Source organism: Camelus bactrianus, chromosome 23 (assembly GCF_048773025.1).
Source record: "Camelus bactrianus isolate YW-2024 breed Bactrian camel chromosome 23, ASM4877302v1, whole genome shotgun sequence".
In the NCBI taxonomy this organism is placed as follows: Eukaryota; Metazoa; Chordata; class Mammalia; order Artiodactyla; family Camelidae; genus Camelus; species Camelus bactrianus.
The window spans coordinates 38,143,442-38,158,051 of NC_133561.1; the positions used below are offsets into that span (position 1 = coordinate 38,143,442).

General features: G+C 34.5%; 1 protein-coding gene across 1 annotated transcript; it reads right to left on the reverse strand.

The window, feature by feature from the left end:
* Positions 1–11,118: 11,118 nt before the first annotated feature.
* On the reverse strand, positions 11,119–12,041 carry LOC105080998 (olfactory receptor 5M11). Its single transcript, XM_010970121.2, is given in 4 exon segments — positions 11,119–11,285; positions 11,288–11,527; positions 11,530–11,656; positions 11,658–12,041. Coding segments are annotated over 4 exon segments (918 nt in total).
* Between the last annotated feature and the right edge of the window lie 2,569 nt (positions 12,042–14,610).

Sequence of the window (14,610 nt, forward strand, 5' to 3'; positions counted from 1 at the left end):
TTGCTGTATTAGAGAGCTCAAATTATAGAGATTTGAAGAAAATTCTGCAGGACCTATTTTACTACTATATCCAAAAAATACAGGAGATTGTGGTATTCTTATGTGAAAAGACCAAAGATAAATAATCCAGATTTGGAAATAACAAAGTCCTATATGAATTACTCATGAAGGAATTTTCACTCAGAAGAGTTTGTGTGAATAAAGCAAGAGAAACTTGGATAGAGGAAAAGGGAAGTGGCCAAACTTAGACCACAGTTTTCTTCACTTATTAATTAATTAATTTATTTTTCATTTATCCCAGAAAATGTTTAAGGAGTTTACAGCATACAAAAACAGCTGGCAAATTTGAGCTGTTGTTGGAACAAAATTTGACTCAAAATTTTCTGACAGCACATATAAATAGTTCAACCACCTTCGTTACAGACTTACAATGCCCAGAAGTTATAAAAAGAATCTAATCAGGAGGAGAGTACAGCTCAGGTAGTAGAGCGCATGCGTAGCACGCATGAGGTTCTGGGTTCAAGCCACAGTACTTCCTCTAAGAATAAACACATAAATGTAATTACTTCAACCCACCCCCCAAAAAAAGAAACTAATCGAGAGAGATAGAGTTATCCTTAGTATAGAGTTTAGGTGACATTAATTATAATGAAAGGATTACACTTTCAGATAAAATTATCATTCCAGATAATATCGATTATAATGAAAGAATAGACTGAGAAATTCTTGTGCCAGGAGTCTGGAGAATATATTTTCATTATGGATCCTCATTGGGTTCATGTGTTATTTTATAAGCTATACAATAAATAAGATAAGTATCACAACTGGAATGCCTATGGGAACTAATTAGAGAATAAGTGTGTAAAGTGGGTTGGGTATAAGAGTGAACTGAAGGAAACTAGAGGGCTGTTCCAGACTAAAGTGTCAGCAGACACAAAGGCCAGTTGACTTTTACTTGTATGGTAATGTTGGCCACGTGTTCCAAGATCTTACACATCCAATTTTAAAAAGATATCAGAATTCATTATTATTATTTTTATGTGAAACTTATCAAATATAGTGTTGGCAAATAATTCAAGTTTTAAACCTATCTTTAACCAGAGCAGAACAAAAGAAATCTGTAGGCTTGATCCACTGAGATTCAAAGAACAATTCACCAATTATATTTGCAGTATCTAAGCTATTCCTAGAGATTGAACCAAGTACCCTCAGAAGTTACCTACTTTGATCTTGTAATATTTTTATGATCTTGTAGGAGCTTGTCATTATAATAAGATAATCTTTGTATATAAAGAACAGTCAACACTATGTGTGTGCAAATCACTTTGCAAGGGAATTAAAAATAACTGGTAACAGTGCTTGACTTGAAAGATCAGGTGGTGCCTTCATGGTGAAGGAGATATATGAAGAGAAAACTAAAGTTAGAAGTAATTAGTTCAATAACAAGATTTGAACACAGTAATTAATTGTGCTCTGGAATCAGGATATGGATCACAGAATGATAACCTTTAACTAGGGCTTGAAGGATAACTAAGACTTTTCTAGAAGGACAAGTATAAGGAGGACTTTTAGATAGGGTAAAGGGTTCATGAGAGGCAGAAAGCTTTCAAGAGAAATTGACAATATCCCATATCAGTGTAGGGTTGATCTGTTGTGTCAACTAAAACATTTTAAAATGGCAAGTAGCCAAACAAATTGACAGTCTCCAAAACAGGCCAAGAAGTATGAATACTCTTGATAGCTACAAGGTAGCATATTTTTGAATTATTTTGGAATGTATGTGTTTATGTGTGTTACATCCATGTTATGGTGATGCATTTGAACAAAAATTCCCTGTTAATTTGAAAAAGAAGTAATTTGCAGCTTAAATCTATAGCTTTGGCCTTTGGGAGGAAAGTACAATAATTAGAGAACTGGGATTTATAAACAACAGAAATGCTCTTTCCAGACCACTTTCACCAGAACGATGAGTCCATTTGGAAAACATACACTTCGTATATGCAAATCTTCCATTTTAATGGCTTAAAGACACTTACCTAATCTTTAAATTTATGCAACTATGCCGTAAATATTAGCACTTGTTTGGTCATCATATTACATTTAACAACTAATACAGGCAAAAATAAAGATGATAAAATATAAAAGAATTTAATCTGCCTGTTTCATATCCTTTCTTTTATATAAATTCAGCAACCACACTCTACAATTTAAGAAGAAAAGACTGTGTTTTGTTAATAGTACTTCCTCTTGTTTACATAGGCACTTCAGTTTTACAGTACAATTACGCTACTCTGCTTTATTTTACCTTTAGAAGAATCCTGCAATTGATATAAAGCAAGTACAATTAGGAATGGGGAAAATGGGTACAAATAAATGTGAAGTTTGCTGTCACCTAAGTTTTTAGATGAGTTATTTTCAAAACTGTTTAGCAAAACAAATGGACATTGGGCAACAAAATAGATCTATGGTAAAAAACAAGTTTGGAAAATACTTAGTTTTGGGGAAATAAAGAGCAAGAGAGAGAGAAAATGTTTTTTTTTGTTGTTGTTGTTGTTGCAGGAAATCTCAGAGCCATTTATATGTCCATGTAACTGGGAAACTACAGAGCAGGGTAAGAATATGCAGCCTTTCCTAAGCTTCCTCATTCAATGAGTCTGGAGAATCTTAAGTGTTCTCTTTAGGTTAAGAATCCCTAATTCTACACTGAGCACCAGACATTATTAGAATTCTTGCAGCTCACCAGCTGAGCAAAATACGAGGAAGGTATATTATGTACTACTTGGAAAACCATCTTCATTAGTAATACCACTAGTAGGGAACAAAAGCACTTTTGAATATATCATGGAATTGCACTCTCAAAAAAAAATCCTTGGGAAAAAATACAGAACATGGAAGAACCCCACAAATATAGAGGGAATAGAAAGAAGCAGGAAAGATCTAAGAACTCTGAGGGAATTAGCACACAGTGTGACATCAGAGCTCTGCACCTAAGTCACAGGTAGACACAAAACATTTGTACCCTCAAAAACATAATCTATACAGCTGAATCCCAAGTGCTAGTTCTTCTTTGCTCATTATATTGCATCAAACAAAATGGCTGCTTCTTAAGTTTCTATTTGAGACAAGGCACATGGTAAATTAACCTAAATGTAGATATGCCTTAAGACAAGCTCTAAATATTTTAAACATGCTCATAAAATTTGCACACATTTTAACATTTCTGCTTTTAAATTAGTACATATTAAGTTCTTTAAAAAAAAAAAATCATGCCTCTCTAAGATTCCCCCCCCCCTTTTTTTAGCTCTAACTTGCCATCCATGACCCAGTTCCCAAGACCACTCTAATTAAGTTTCTTGCCTGGTTTACATTTTAAAGGCCCAAAGTACCTGGAAAACATGATTCTCAATATCTCAATAAAAATCTTTGAGATCTGAAATGTGCATATGACAAATACAGTTGGCAAATTTTAAATATTTTTGAGAAATGTCAATGATAAATTCAAGCTAGTTACATAAGAACTAAAGTCTTTTTTTTTTTTTCCCACTGAAAGTAAGTATCTGAATGATTTTGGAATACTTAAAAGAAATTCAACTGAAGATTATGCTGTTGAAGAGTGGGTGCTGCTGGGATGTGTCAGAGGCTCATGTTTAATGGCTGTGGAGATGTCTTTGATAGCTCCCTACTTAATTTTGACTGCACCCAATGTGCCCTTGTAGTTAGAAATATTGTTTATTTATTTGATACTTATGCAGTAAGTATCAAAATTTTATTTCTGTAACTCTTTCATCTTCTAAATCCTTTTCCAGCATACAATACTGAATAATTCATATTAAATTATTGGAGAGATTACTGAATCCACTTTAAAATAACCATGAATATTTTGATCTCTGTAAAAGAAATATCACACACAAAAAATTAATTAAACTTTAGGGAGGTAGGAAACCACACACTCTTCTAAAAGGGTTTTTCTTATGACATTAGTGTCCAGTTTGAAAGCTCTGGGACATTAGTAGTCAGTGTAGGTAGCAATGAGTTCTTTAAAGCCTGTGTTCTTTATTTCAAGAAATATAACTGAAATAAAACTCCACATAGTTTAAATTCACTCACCAATATAAAATTGCTTTCTTTTGGATTGGAATTAAAATAAATAACTAGGCAAAAAAGAAAACATAGATTTGTTTATGCTAATGAATTTGATTCCCAAAGATATTGATACTCATAGATGTTTATTTTTTTATTATGTAAAGATGCAAGGAAAAAATCATCAAACATAATTTATTTGGAATCACTGAGCGAAAAACCGGAGGTGCCATTTATGGTAAATTGGTCAACATGGTCAATATTTGGTGAAAATTTGGAGTTCCAAGAATTTCCTCTTCTCCTCCTCAAAAAAATCAATCAATGAAAATGCAAAGCTCACTTTTACAAGTGTCACTGGTAACTGAAATGCTACTCATTTAAATATTTATTGAGGAAAAGTTTTCCCTCTTCAGGGTTCAATTGACATGCATATGTCTGATGTAGCAGAATAACAATGAAATGCTGTCACATTCACTAGCTGTCGCACATACATAGGGCCACCATTTTGTAGCCCCATAAAGTGGATTGAGTGGGAGAATAGGAGATATTGAACCCAAGAAATGGATCACAGAAAATATATGTAAGGGTTATTGAAGTTCGGTTGCAGTCTAGAAACTACCTCAATTTGCCATTAAGACATAGATCAGTCTGCAAGAATAGCTGGGCAAATAGTGATATTTTAAGGTAGGCAAAGAAGAAAATGGTAGCTAAGTCATGTGGTTGGTGGAGCCATGCATCTCAAGTGAATATGAACTTCCCGGGAAGGAGCACCTTCCTTGTCTACTCTACCATAATGAGCTCCGGCACCTTCCTCCTACCTCTCCATTCCAACATCTCATAAATATAAGGGCAAAATACATTGACTGATTACAAACAGTGAACCTAATTTAGATCATGCTGCACATTGTGGCTTCGTACTAGTCAATGGTAGTAAAAACTAGTAAAAACTCTTGTGCTTTTCCATTTAGAAAACAGTCTTTTTATCTTGTTGTTAGGGATTTTCCTCTGTGGACTTCAGAGTCCTCATCTATTCAATATCAGACTTTGATTAAATAATTTTTAAATTCCCATTATTTATTGCATTTATTTATGTAGTTACAAATCCTAACCTCATTACTAGTCATGTATCTCTTAGTTAATATGTAAATTTTACCCCTAAGCCTCTCTCCTCAATAATTTAAAGAGAGATTTATAAAGTTCTATGTTTTTTTTTTTTTGCTAGGATGAGCATAATTCCTGCTTCAGTTTGTCTGTTTCTGATTTGAATTATTCCATAAATATTTTTTGAGAACTGTTCTTTCAACAGTATTATTCTAAAAATGTTTAAAAGATTGTCAAGTGCTTACTGTAATATGGTTATTCAATGTGTGTTAAATTATTGAATGGATGGAAAGAATGCTATTTGTAAAGGAAAATGATTGGTGTAAAGACATGATTCCAATAAAATGTTATATTTTCTAGTGACCAATCTAAATAAGAAATACATAAAGAATAATTTTAACTGGCTAAGAAATTAAGCTCACATTCAAAGCTGCTTTTGTTGTCACTAGACTCCTACTGATGAAGACCCAGAAGTGAAACAAGAAAAGAAAATGCAAGAACAGAAGTCAGAATTTTCATCCCTACCTGACCCAAGGAAAGATTCTCTCAGAGACACTAGTGGTCCAAGTGATGATTTGCTGAGAATGATTTATACCCACCTGGTAATTGGGAGCTTTTACCCCTAAAGCATTTTCAACACACTCTGAGGAAATAATTATAACATTGCTGTAAGAGAAAACTCCACAGAAAATAGTGATTATGTGGAGTCATACTCATTGGAGTCTTGGGATTTGCACAGTGGGATTGCATCAGTTTGTAATCATTTTGAGCTGACTGCTTTGGGTGATCAGGAGTTTATTCTCATGGAATTTCTGCATCATGGATCTCCACTTAGTCTAATCAGATCAATAGAATAATTAATAAAGATATAAAATGATTACATAATTCATAGACATGGATGTTTCTATGATATCTTCCCAGTCTGAATCGTGCTTTGTAAATGCCTTCTACAAAACTACTTTTGAGTGAATGTTTGCTAAAAAGACTTTCATATCTAGAATAAAGTGGTTAAATGATAAAACCCAGCAAGTAAAATCATTTGGACATGATATCATAATGAATTGTAGTAGAGTGAGTTTAAGGTATATGGCCCAAGTGTTGAAAAGTAATATTTTATGGAAAACCTGGTGAGAATGTAATTTAGCAATATTTCATTTAGTTGAACTCACATGAAAATACACAGGCTAAAAGCAAAAACATTGTGTCTATGTTTTCTTCCTATTTACGAAGTATTCAATTATCCTCTGATCCAAAAAGTACAAAGATAATAATGATATAATCATATGCTTAAATAGTTATTATTGTAATTGTGAAGGCAAAAGACATGTGAATCCTTCCATGATGTATTGAATCAAAGCTTTTACTATGATCTACCTCTAGATATTTTTTCTCACCCTCATCTGTCTGCTTAGCCATTATTGGTCTTGTGAGAACCTCTTTCAGACTCAGGCCATTCCCACAGCTCTTGTCACTACCTTGAATACTGTTTCTCCCGGACTTCCTCAACTTCTTGCCTACCTATCATTTAAATGACTTAAAGGTCAATTTCTCTACCCAAATGAAACCTGCTCACCACCACAATTATTCCAGCTTATCTTACCTTGTTGTTTCTTTATGACATTCCTTACAATCTTACTGTAAATATAGTACTTTATTTTTTTCACTTAAGATTTGTTTTCTTTTCCAGACTATTAATTCCAAGAGGATAGCAGACTGCGATTTCATGTTCACTATATACACAGCATTCAGTACAGTAATGGGAAAATGCTAAGTTGCCCATAAATATTTACTAAGGAAATGTATTAAAAAATAGAGCAAGATTTCACCCACCAGTCTGTTTTGTTTTTGTTCACATGATGTTTCAAACTGACAAATTTTGTGTGAATTACAGTATTATGAATTTTTTTTTTAAATCAAACTAATCTGACTCCCCATGGCTTGCATTCTGGTGTGGAAATACATGACTAAAGCTAAGCAGCAGCTTCTTCCATTAAAAGGTAAATGCACCATGGTTTGTCAAGAGCTGCTAAACTACTTATTATGATCTTCTAACCCTCATGCCAACTTCACAACTTTATTTCATTTTTTGGCCACAATATTGAACATAGTGTGAGATTCACTAAACATTTTAGTTACAAAGTAGAATAGGAACACAATGGAGAAAATGATTACTTCTACTCACAAAAGTCTAACAATGTAACTTATAGGTGATGGCTTCATATCCACAGTTCTTTGATCAAGTGAGGAAAACAGAACAATGCTTCTTTCATGAGGGTAGAAAGTCATGATTTTCAACTGTCATAATAATATCTGTTCTGTGTGAGTTTATGTCAATTTGGTGGAAGAATTGTCTTTGGCCCTTGAAATCACACTGTCATTAGCCTGGTACTTTAGACAGTCTGATACTTAATGAAACAACCCAGATTATAATAACAGGTGGATGGGTAAATGATTATGGTGTATCTTAAAAATGTAATCCTATTCAAAAGATATAAACATTCCAATGTCCATAGCAGCACTATGTACAATAGCCAAGACGTAGAAGCAACTTGACTGTCCATTGACAGATGACTGGATAAGGAAGATGTGGTATATGTATACAACGGAATGCTACTCAGCCATAAAAAGGATAAAATAATGCAGTTTGCAGCAACATGGTTTGACTTGCAGATATATCATTCTAAATGAAGCCAGAAAAGGAAATAAAAATACCATGTTATATCACTTATATGTGGAATCTAAAAAAAATATGAGACAAATCACTTGTTAACAGAACATAACAGACTTACACACATAGACAACAAACTTGTGGTTACCAAGGGCTAAAGAGGGGTGGATGGATAAATTGGGAGTTTGGGATTTGCAGACACAACTACTATATATAAAATAGATAAACAACAAGGTCCTACTGTAGAGCACAGGGAACTATAATCAATACCTTGTAATAGCCTATCATGAAAAAGAGTATGAAGAGGAATATATATATATAATGTGTGTGTTTGTATATATATACATACACACAGACACACACACACGCACATATATATATAAAATTGAATCACTATGCTGTTACACCAGAAATTAACACAATGTACTTCAATTTTTTTTAAAAAAAATGGAATTTTATTCAATAACAGAAAATATGTCAAATTACTGGTCCAACCAACAACTGGATAATTCCCAAAAAATTTTGTTAAGTATAAGAACCTACATAAAAATGGCTAGGCATATTTTGATTTCATTTATATTAATTATAGTTAGTAAAGCAGATCTGTGGTTAACAAGGGCTGGATATGCAAGGAAAAAACGGTCCACAAAGAAATAAAAAGGAAATTTGGGGAGTGATGAAAAGTTTTATATCTCAGTTGTGGTGGTAGTCATATGGGCGCACACATTTGTCAAAACACATTGAACTGTGCTTATAGTGAATACACTTTATTGCATGAAAATTACAGATTAATAAAATAAAGCTTCAAAAATCCTATAATGTTTTGTATTATTACCGACCAAATGAAGTTAAATCAGTTGCATAAAGGACACATATCAAATTTTAGAAAAAAATATTCAAATTCATTTGTGCCATATTATAATTATACACCTTCTCCACAGGGAGTAGGTTTTTTTGTGAAGAAATGGATGTATAAATTAATAGAATGAAAAATAAAAACCATATGATCATCTCAACAGATGCAGGAAAAGCACTTGACAAAATTCAACATTCTTTCAAGATAGAACTCTCCACAAATTGAGTATAGAAAGAATATATCTCAATAAAGACCATTCATGGCAAGTCCACAGTTAACATCATTCTCAATTCAAATGTTGAAAACTTTTCCTCTAAGATCAGAAGTAAGACAAAGGTACCCACAATCACCACTCTTATTCAGCATAGTACTAGAAGTCTGAACTAGAGCAATTAGGAAAGAAAAAAGAGCATCCAATATCAGAAAGGAAAATATAAAATTGTCTCTGTTTGCAGATATGACTTTATATATAGAAAACCCTAAAGAGTCCACCCCAAAACTATCAGGACTAATAAAAAAATTTATTTTTTTATTGCAGGATACAAAAGCAACATGTAAAAATCAGTTACATTTCTATATACTTACTAACAATGAACTATTTAAGAAAGAAAGAAAGGAAACAACCTTACAATAGCAGCAAAAACAATAAAACACTTAGAAATAAATTTAATATGTCAAAAGGTTGTATACTGAAAACAACAAGCCATTGAAGAAAATAATTGAAGATGACATAAACAGAAAGATACCTCATGTTCATGGACTGGAATAGTTAAAACTGTTAAAATGTTCATACTACTCAAAGCCATCTATAGATTTAATTCAATCCCTATAAAACTCCAATGGCATTTTTTTCAGAAACAGAATAAACAGCCCTAAGATTCATATGGAACTACAAGAGACCCTGAATAGTCAAAGGGATATGGAGAAAGAACAAAGCCAAAGGCATCACACTTCCTGGTTCCCTGATTTCAAATTCTTTTACAAAGCTGTAGTAATGAGAACAGTATGGGACAGACATTTAAAAATGTACACATTTACCAATGAGCTGGAAGCCCGAAATAAACCCCTACATATGTGGTCAATTAATTTATGAAAAGGGAGCCAAAAATATTCAATGAGGAAAGGCTAGTGTCTTCAATGAATGGTGTTGGGAACACTGGACAACCACATGCAAGAGAATTAAACTGAACTCCTATCATACATCCTTCCCCAAAATTAATCTGAAATGGATTAAGGACTTAAACATAAGATGTGCAATGATAAAATACCTAGAAGGAAACATAGTGGAAATACTCTTTGAATTTTTGGTCTTGGTGATGGTGTTTTGTGTATGACAACAAAAGACAGGCAACAACAACATAATTAGACACATGAGACTACATTCAACTTAAAGCTTTTGCACAAGAAGAGAAACAATCAGCAAAATGAAAATGAAACCTATGGTTTGGGGAGAAAATATTTGCAAATTTTTTTTTAACCAAAGTATTTGTAAACCATGTATAATTAAGAAGCAATCACATATATTCACAAAACTAAAACTGAAACCCATGAAATTGAATTTAAAAAGTAAATAATTTAATTTTTTAAAAAATAAGCAAAGGACCTGAATAAATATTTTTCCAAAAGAAGACATACAAATGGCCAACGAGTAGATGAAAATGTGCTCAAAATCACCAGTCAAGAGATTAATGGAAATTAAAATCACAGTTAGATATACATTTACATTGTCAGAATGGCTGGTATCAAACAGACAAGTGATAACTAGTACTGGAAAGAATGTGGAGAAAAGGGAACTCATTACTGATGGAAATGCAGATTGGTATAGTCACTATGAAAAACAATACAGAGATGTCTTTAAAATTCAAAAATAGAACTACCGTATGCTTCAGTAAATGCCTTTCTGGACTAGAAGTATATCCAGAGGAAATAAAATCATGACCTATAAGAGGATTTTGCTCCATGTTCATTGCAACATTATTCATCACAGCCAAGACATGGACACAACCTAAGGGCCAATCAATAAATTAATATATAAAGATGATATCATACACACACACACACACACACACACACATACAACATCAGAACATTATTCAGCCTAAAAATAAAAGTAAATTGCTATCTGCTACCACATGAAAGATCCTTGAGGTCATTATGTTAAGTGAAATAAGTCAGACAAATGGAAAGGAGAACACTGTATGATCTCACATTTATGCTGGTCCACGGACAAAACATTGAGGGGAAAGAGCCTAGACTAATAAGTGCAGCTCATTTTCTCTCAGACCCAAGGACATCTGAGACATATCCATAAAGAATATGAAAACTCATCATAAAATGCAAAGATATTTAGCCAAGAATTTAGAGTTTATGGTTTATTGGAAACTGAAGGCATTGCCGCCTTAGTGACCATATTTTATCTGAGGACTCTCTTCAATGCTCGTTTTATGTCTTTGTTCTGCAGACTGTAGATCAGTGGGTTGAGAACTGGGCTTACAAAGGTGTAGAAGACAGCTATTATTTTGGATTCCTCAACAGTCTTCTCTGATGGTGGTCTTGCATACATGCAGGAGAGAGTCCCTTAAAATGGGTTACAGCCAGCATGTGGGAACCAAAGGTGGAGAATGCCTTGTGCCTTCCCTCTGCTGACTTGATCTTGAGAATGGCAGCAATGATGAAGGCATAAGACACCAGGATGATGGTGAAGAATTTGGAGAGGTTGAAGCTAGCTGATATGAGCATGGCAAGCTCTTTGACATAAATGTCAGAACAAGAAAGCTTGATGAGTGGCGGGTCAGCACAGTAGAAGTGGTTGACGTTATTGGTCTACAGAAGTTCAAGTGGAAGGTCTGGATGGCCTGGAACAGCCCATCTGAGAAACCACAGGCATAAGGGAATGTGGCCAAGCAAAGGCAGACACGCATGGACATCTTCATACTGTAGTGCAGAGGGCTGCATATATATAGCCACTTAGCAGTCATAGGCCATTGCTTCCAGCAAGTAAAAGTCAGTGAGGAGTAGTGCTATGAAAAGGTAACACTGTGCAAAGCAGCCAGCAAAGGTGGTGGTCTTCCTCACTGACAACAAGTTAGTCAGCATCTGGGGGGTTGCATTCAAGGTGGAGCACAAGTCCACAAAGGCCAGGTTAGTGAGGAAGAAGTACATGGGCGTGTGCAGGCGAGGGTCCAGTCTGATTACCAGCACCATGCCCAGGTTGCCTAGGAGGGTGACAAGGTAAACGACCAGAAACAGCACAAAGAGCAGAGGCTGGAGCTCTGGGCGACCCGTGAGCCCCAGGAGAATGAATTCTGTTATCACACTGTCATTGGTGATGGGCATTCTCTGAGTCTGTGCCTGCACCTGGAACAAACGCAATGAAAGCAGACGTGAAGGTGCAAATCGCAGTACTGACTATTGAAATGATTTTCCTCTCCGCCTCCAGATACTATCCCAAATAAATACTGCCGTAACCTGATGTCGTACTTCTGCTGAATCATTATTTCCATTTTCTCTATACTGCACTACTATTATATTTACCCTAGGTTCACCTGTATGAATGGCTGTACCTACTGATAAGTATACTTATGCCTAAGCCATTGTCTAAGCTGTCTATATACCGAAATACTATTGTATTTCTCTCTCTTACCTGCAGGCTGTACCTATAGATAACCATAATTATACCTACAGCTCTACCTATCTATACATCAAAGCTGCATATCCCCTACCTCCCTGCACTGTTTTCTCCCTATAAGGCTCAATTTAAAAGCCAGTCCTTTCTGAGAATGTCTCAGCCCATCCCTGTCATACATGAGTATAAATTAATCCCTCTCTACTATTTGCTTCATGCACACCCTACATACTCTATTTTGAGCACATTATATCCCCATAATGTATCCCCTTTCTACTCATATATTAGTTCTTCAGTGTCTGGGACAAAGTCTAGTTCATTATTGTACTGTGACTTCTAGGCATATATTTATATACTGAATTGTAAAAAGGAAAAGAAAAAAAAACAGTATGAGCATGAAAGAATGAATTATTTGCAAACTTGCACTCATCTCTGTATCCCTACAGAGCTTTTTGTGACGTCAGATCCTTAGAAAAGCTAAGGATTTTTTTAACTTTAGTGTACAAAGCTTTTATTTGAGAAGCTTTTTAATCAAGCAAATTGACAGAAAGTTGGTTTCAGAAAGTGTCACGTGGGATACTGGAATCTTCACGTTTAACAATTATCCAGGAGACTCTAATGAAGATGCTCCTAGAATCACACTTTAAAAAGGCACAGTCAAATATGTCAAATAAATGAATAAAGAATTATCAAATCAAATGAATTCTCAGGCAGTATTTTGAGAACAGTCTACAGTAAAGACATAATATGTTGATAAAGAAAAGAAGTAACTTTGGTGCGGTTAGTATTTAAGTTGTTGATCACAATTGTATTTATCCAGCGGTATTCCAATCCTGATGGATTTTTATCTCGCCTTCACCACTTAACTATCCTGAGTCCTCTCCTCCTTTCTCCCCAGATGCTTTTGTTTTTGTCTGTTCACTTTTGGTTAATTTTTCAAAACCTACACAATTCTTGTTTCATTTCTATGTTACTTTATTATAAGTTTTAGAAAGGTAGTGACAAGTTATTTTGCACCTATATCTCCTTCACCAAGAACATTATGTACTTAGTTAATATTTGCTGAATATGCTAATAATAGTTACTGATAACATACAGTGATCCTTAACCAAGATTCATGTCATTTTTCTCATTTGCAAATGGACATAATATCTGTCCTGTCTCCTTCTCACGTCTTTGTGGATGTCAGACTAGATATTCATAAGACAAGTATTTCTTGGTACTCAGCATATTGTGTGATTAGGCACTTCAGTTACAAAATGAACAAAACCTTCAAAAACCCCTGCCTTTGTGGCACCCAGATTCTAGTGAACAGACTGTGCTGTAAGTAAGTCCATAGTGGTTCAAATGGAATTTGGAAGACAGGAAGTTCACATTTTAATAATAATACCAACAAAATTCATGAAAAGTTGACTCTTTCAGCAACAAATTGAAGGAGAAGGAAAGCAAGCAACAAGGCTCTTTTAAGAAGGGTGTTCTAGGAGGAATAAAGAACAGAACTACTACTGAGCTGTCACCCCCACTCCTGGGCATATGTCCAGAAAAATACCAAAAGCAATAATTTGAAAAGATACATGCACCCCAATGCTCATAGCAGCACTGTTTACAGTTGACAAGGTATGGAAACAATCTAAGTGTCCATCTGCAGGTGAATGAATAAAGAAGATACAATGTATATACAAATGGAATATTACTCAGCCATAAAAAAGAATGAAAATTTCCCATTTGTGGCAACATGGATGGACTTGGAGAGCATTATGCTAAGTGAAATAAGTCAAAAAGAGAAAGACAAATACTGTATGATATCACCTCTATGTGGAATCTAAAAAATACAACAAACTAGTGAATAAAACAAAAAAGCAGACACAGATATAGAGAACAAACTAGTGGTTACCAGTGGGGAGAGGGAAAGGGGGAGAGGCAAGTTGGGGTAGAGGAAAAGGGTTGTTATGGGATTATACAAAATTATGTGTGAAACTTTTGAAAACTGTAAAGCACTACAGAATTTAAAGAATCTTTCATTCAATAAAAATTACAGTAAAATACATATAACATGAAATTTATATAAAAAAGAAAATATGAAGACACCATACGTGACCTTTCTTTGAAACTTGTACACATGGGTACAGAGTTCACGCAGAGCAGCACAGAAGGTCATAAGTGAGGTGTTTCCTAAAACACAGATGTTTCACTTCATTGAGAATCTGATCCATCTCTACCTATCAGTTTCCTGCCAAAATGTCACAACCTCCACTGGAGAACAGGAGTTGGTGGTTAGTT